General features: G+C 48.1%; 1 protein-coding gene across 1 annotated transcript in view; it reads left to right on the top strand.

Annotated features, from left to right (window-relative positions):
* The window catches only part of FKBP15 (FKBP prolyl isomerase family member 15), a 65,094-nt gene extending 61,958 nt beyond the window's left edge, over nucleotides 1-3,136 (top strand). The window contains exon 21 of the mRNA XM_019635796.1: nucleotides 2,658-3,136. Coding sequence (XP_019491341.1) covers nucleotides 2,658-2,735 — 78 coding nt within the window. The 3' untranslated portion in view covers nucleotides 2,736-3,136. The remainder of the gene's footprint in view (nucleotides 1-2,657) is intronic.
* The last annotated feature ends 6 nt before the right edge of the window (nucleotides 3,137-3,142 follow it).

Genomic DNA, 3,142 nt, shown 5'->3' with positions numbered 1-3,142 from the left:
AATCTTGACACCTGTTGTGACATTCAGCAGCTTTACAATTCCCTGCATGTGGGGAGAGTGTACTGATCAATCCTGAAGGCGTTGTCACACACTGTTACTGTTACAGTTACTTCTTCATGTAAGTTAAAACATGGTTTTGATACATTTTTGCCTCTGCCCTCAGGGAGGGAAGGTGCTAATAATTGTGCCAACACAAGTATTTATAGTCCGTGTGACAGTTATTTTTCTCAAGTCACCCAATCAGTATTTGTTACATGAACCAAAGAGTGACTTGCTTGGGCTGGGATTGTGGAGTGCCTGCCCGGGCACAGTGTTTCAGGACTGGGTTTCCCTGAGCACAGAGGTATCACTGTCATAGCAGATGGACCGACTCAGTCTTCAGACAGCTCTACAGCCAGCACTACCAGCTCCATTCGCCCCATTCAGCTCCTGCAGGTGTTATAAGGGTTACGTGTGCTTGCTCTTTGAGAAGAAACATAAGGATCACACACTGTTTAAAAATATATATTTATTAAAATGTGTTTCTTTTTAAATTCCAAAGCTTAAGACCATCTTTCATCTAGTCCATGAGGTACTTAAGCATAGATATTACATTACACAGCAATGTTTTTTTCCTCCCTGGGTCTCTTGTTTCTTTTTCTGTAAAGTGAAGAGGTTTAAATATCTGGAGAGTTACTCTAACTCTACAAATGTAATGCTTTGGTTTATTGGTTTATTTGGTTTATTATACAGCTGCTTAATTGCATCTTCAATCAGTACCCCCCTGTGGCTTAGTCATTATTTTAGTGAATGAATCATATTTGTTAGGGGTGAGCAGTAGGTAAGAAATAGAGAACATTAATATTGAACGTTATTCAGTGCAGCTCTCCGTTCTGCATAGGAGGAGGATCAGGATAGAAGGGGGCATTAAGGCCATGACGAGTTCCCAGACACCTGCGGTAAATCTTCCTCCGGCAGTCAGTGCAGTCTGATGGGAGGACCTCACTCCATCCAGAAGAACCTTAATAACAGTCCTGCTTCTCTGCCTTTAACCCGTCACTCTCCCCCAAGAAAGGGAAGCAGGCCCCAGCAGATGCTGCCATCTATCATGAATGAAATGAAGTCATTTCATTAAAAATGTTGTATTAATGTGCAATTGCCAACCAGGAGTTCAGCGGAAAAAGATGAAAAATCTGTTTGTCAGCATGATACACAGAAGAGATAATCTTCACATGTTCCAAAGGCAGAAAGGTGAGAAAAAAAAGCCAGCTTGGTCTCTGTCCCCCAAAGACAGAGGAGGTCAGAAAGTCCAATAGAAGATACTCCTCTAGATAAGGCACAAATCAGGAAAGCAAAGTGTATCCAGGTTCTGTGCCCGTCACCCAGAACCCATCTCCCGGTCCTGAAGATCTTTGGAAATTCGTACGTTTTGAGTCAGACAGTTAAGTCATCATGGGCTCAACAATCCTTCCCCCGGGTGGTGGTCTCTCCATTCTGCTGGTCACAGCAGCCTTCCGAGGCACAACAAGACTACACCTGGGCTGTCTCTCTGAGGAGAGGTAGCTGCAATGGCCTCTGAACTCCAGGGATCAAGTGCTGGCTTCAGCTGAAAGCTCCCAGGAGCTGGGAGTGAGGTGAGGAACAGTCATCAGAAGAGAGNTCCACGGTTATATAGCTGGTCCAAGGTTATGTAACTGGTAAATGTAGAGCCAGAACTTTAGCCGGAACAAAACAGAAGCAGTGAGCCACACTTTTAAATCCTGTACTGTCAAAGTTTAGAGATCACTTGACCGATGCCCAGAGAGGTATAAAGTCTTCATTGGTGGTGGGGATGGAATTAACCCAGGGACCTCTGACCACATCACACTGCCTTCCCTTTGGCCGGCCCTGTGAAGTCAGCTCCTGGGCCAGAGAAGACTCAATGTGTGCCTGTCTCTAGTGTCAGTCCCTGCTGCCCCCATGGGACCTGTTCCAGAAGAAAAAGGCCAGGAGCTCAAGCCATGAAAAGGAGGCCACCAATCTTGCATTGGCCCATCAATGGCCCGTATCCCCCTGGTCGGAGGGAGGAAGGAAGGGCCAGTGAGACCAGGGTGTGGGAAGCTGTGGCCCTGTGTTCCTGGGTTTTCTTCATCTCGTGGGATTCTCCATTTGGGAATGTGGCCAAACCTCTAAATTTGACTCTCTCTCAGATGGGGCCATGTTCAGAGCCAGACAGGACACCTTAGGCAGCAACCGTGTTTTTTCAGATGTGCTTGTATTCTTCCCTACGTCCCTTCATCCTCCTGCACCCTCTCTTTCCTTAGGGCCACTCTACTTCTGTTCCTTTCTCTCCCCTTCGACCCTTCTTTCCCCACATGAAATATGTAAGTTGCTGCATGAGAGGAAACCTGTCAAATCAATACACGTGTTTCACAAATAAATGACAAAATTAGCCAAACAAAGTTGGTCTTCTTGTCTCTGTTGAAGGATTGCCTCCCTTCTCTGCCTGCTTGTCTCAGCTTTATCTGGAAGCCTAGGTTTGCTGGCCTCAAGGTTAGTCCTTGCAGTGAAACCCTAACCAGCCACCACCTGTCCAGCGTGGAGCTGCAGCTCATGTTGGCTGACTCACCTTACACAGGTGGGAAGTCCATCTGGTGCAGGAACAAGTGAGGACTGACTACTCTTTCCTGTTTTGTCAGAGCATGAAGGGACGCCCGCCCCCAACACCACTTTTTGGTGATGATGACGATGACGATGACATTGACTGGCTGGGATGAAGACCCAGGAAACTGATGCAAAGGTTTCTCCACTGGCCCTTCCCTGAGCACGATTTTGCACAGCCAGCCCTGGGTCTAGGTGAGCCACAGGGTGAGGTGGAGGTGAGCACTCTGAGGACAGTAGTTCAGACGCCGGAGTTAGCCAGCTTCTGAGCCCTGCCTGGCCGGGTGAAGAGGAGTGCGGGCCTGTCTTCAGAACACTAGGGTTAGCAGCTCTCCGTGCTCCTGCCTCAGAAGCCCACTTGGAGGAAGGGCTGGTAGGTTCCCTTCCAGCCAGTCCAAGAGTCCTGCCCTCCTCAAAGCCTTTGATTCTCTTCACTAACTCTCAGACTGATGTGGGAAGCCCTTCTCCATCTGCCTCCCAGTGTTCATCTGTGCCCCAGCAACAGGACCTGTCACCTGGGGTG

The sequence above is a fragment of the Hipposideros armiger genome, unplaced genomic scaffold (genome assembly GCF_001890085.2).
Source record: "Hipposideros armiger isolate ML-2016 unplaced genomic scaffold, ASM189008v1 scaffold_24, whole genome shotgun sequence".
Lineage (NCBI taxonomy): Eukaryota > Metazoa > Chordata > Mammalia > Chiroptera > Hipposideridae > Hipposideros > Hipposideros armiger.
Note: the sequence above shows the minus strand (reverse complement) of the source record. Positions and strands in the feature narration are given on the sequence as shown.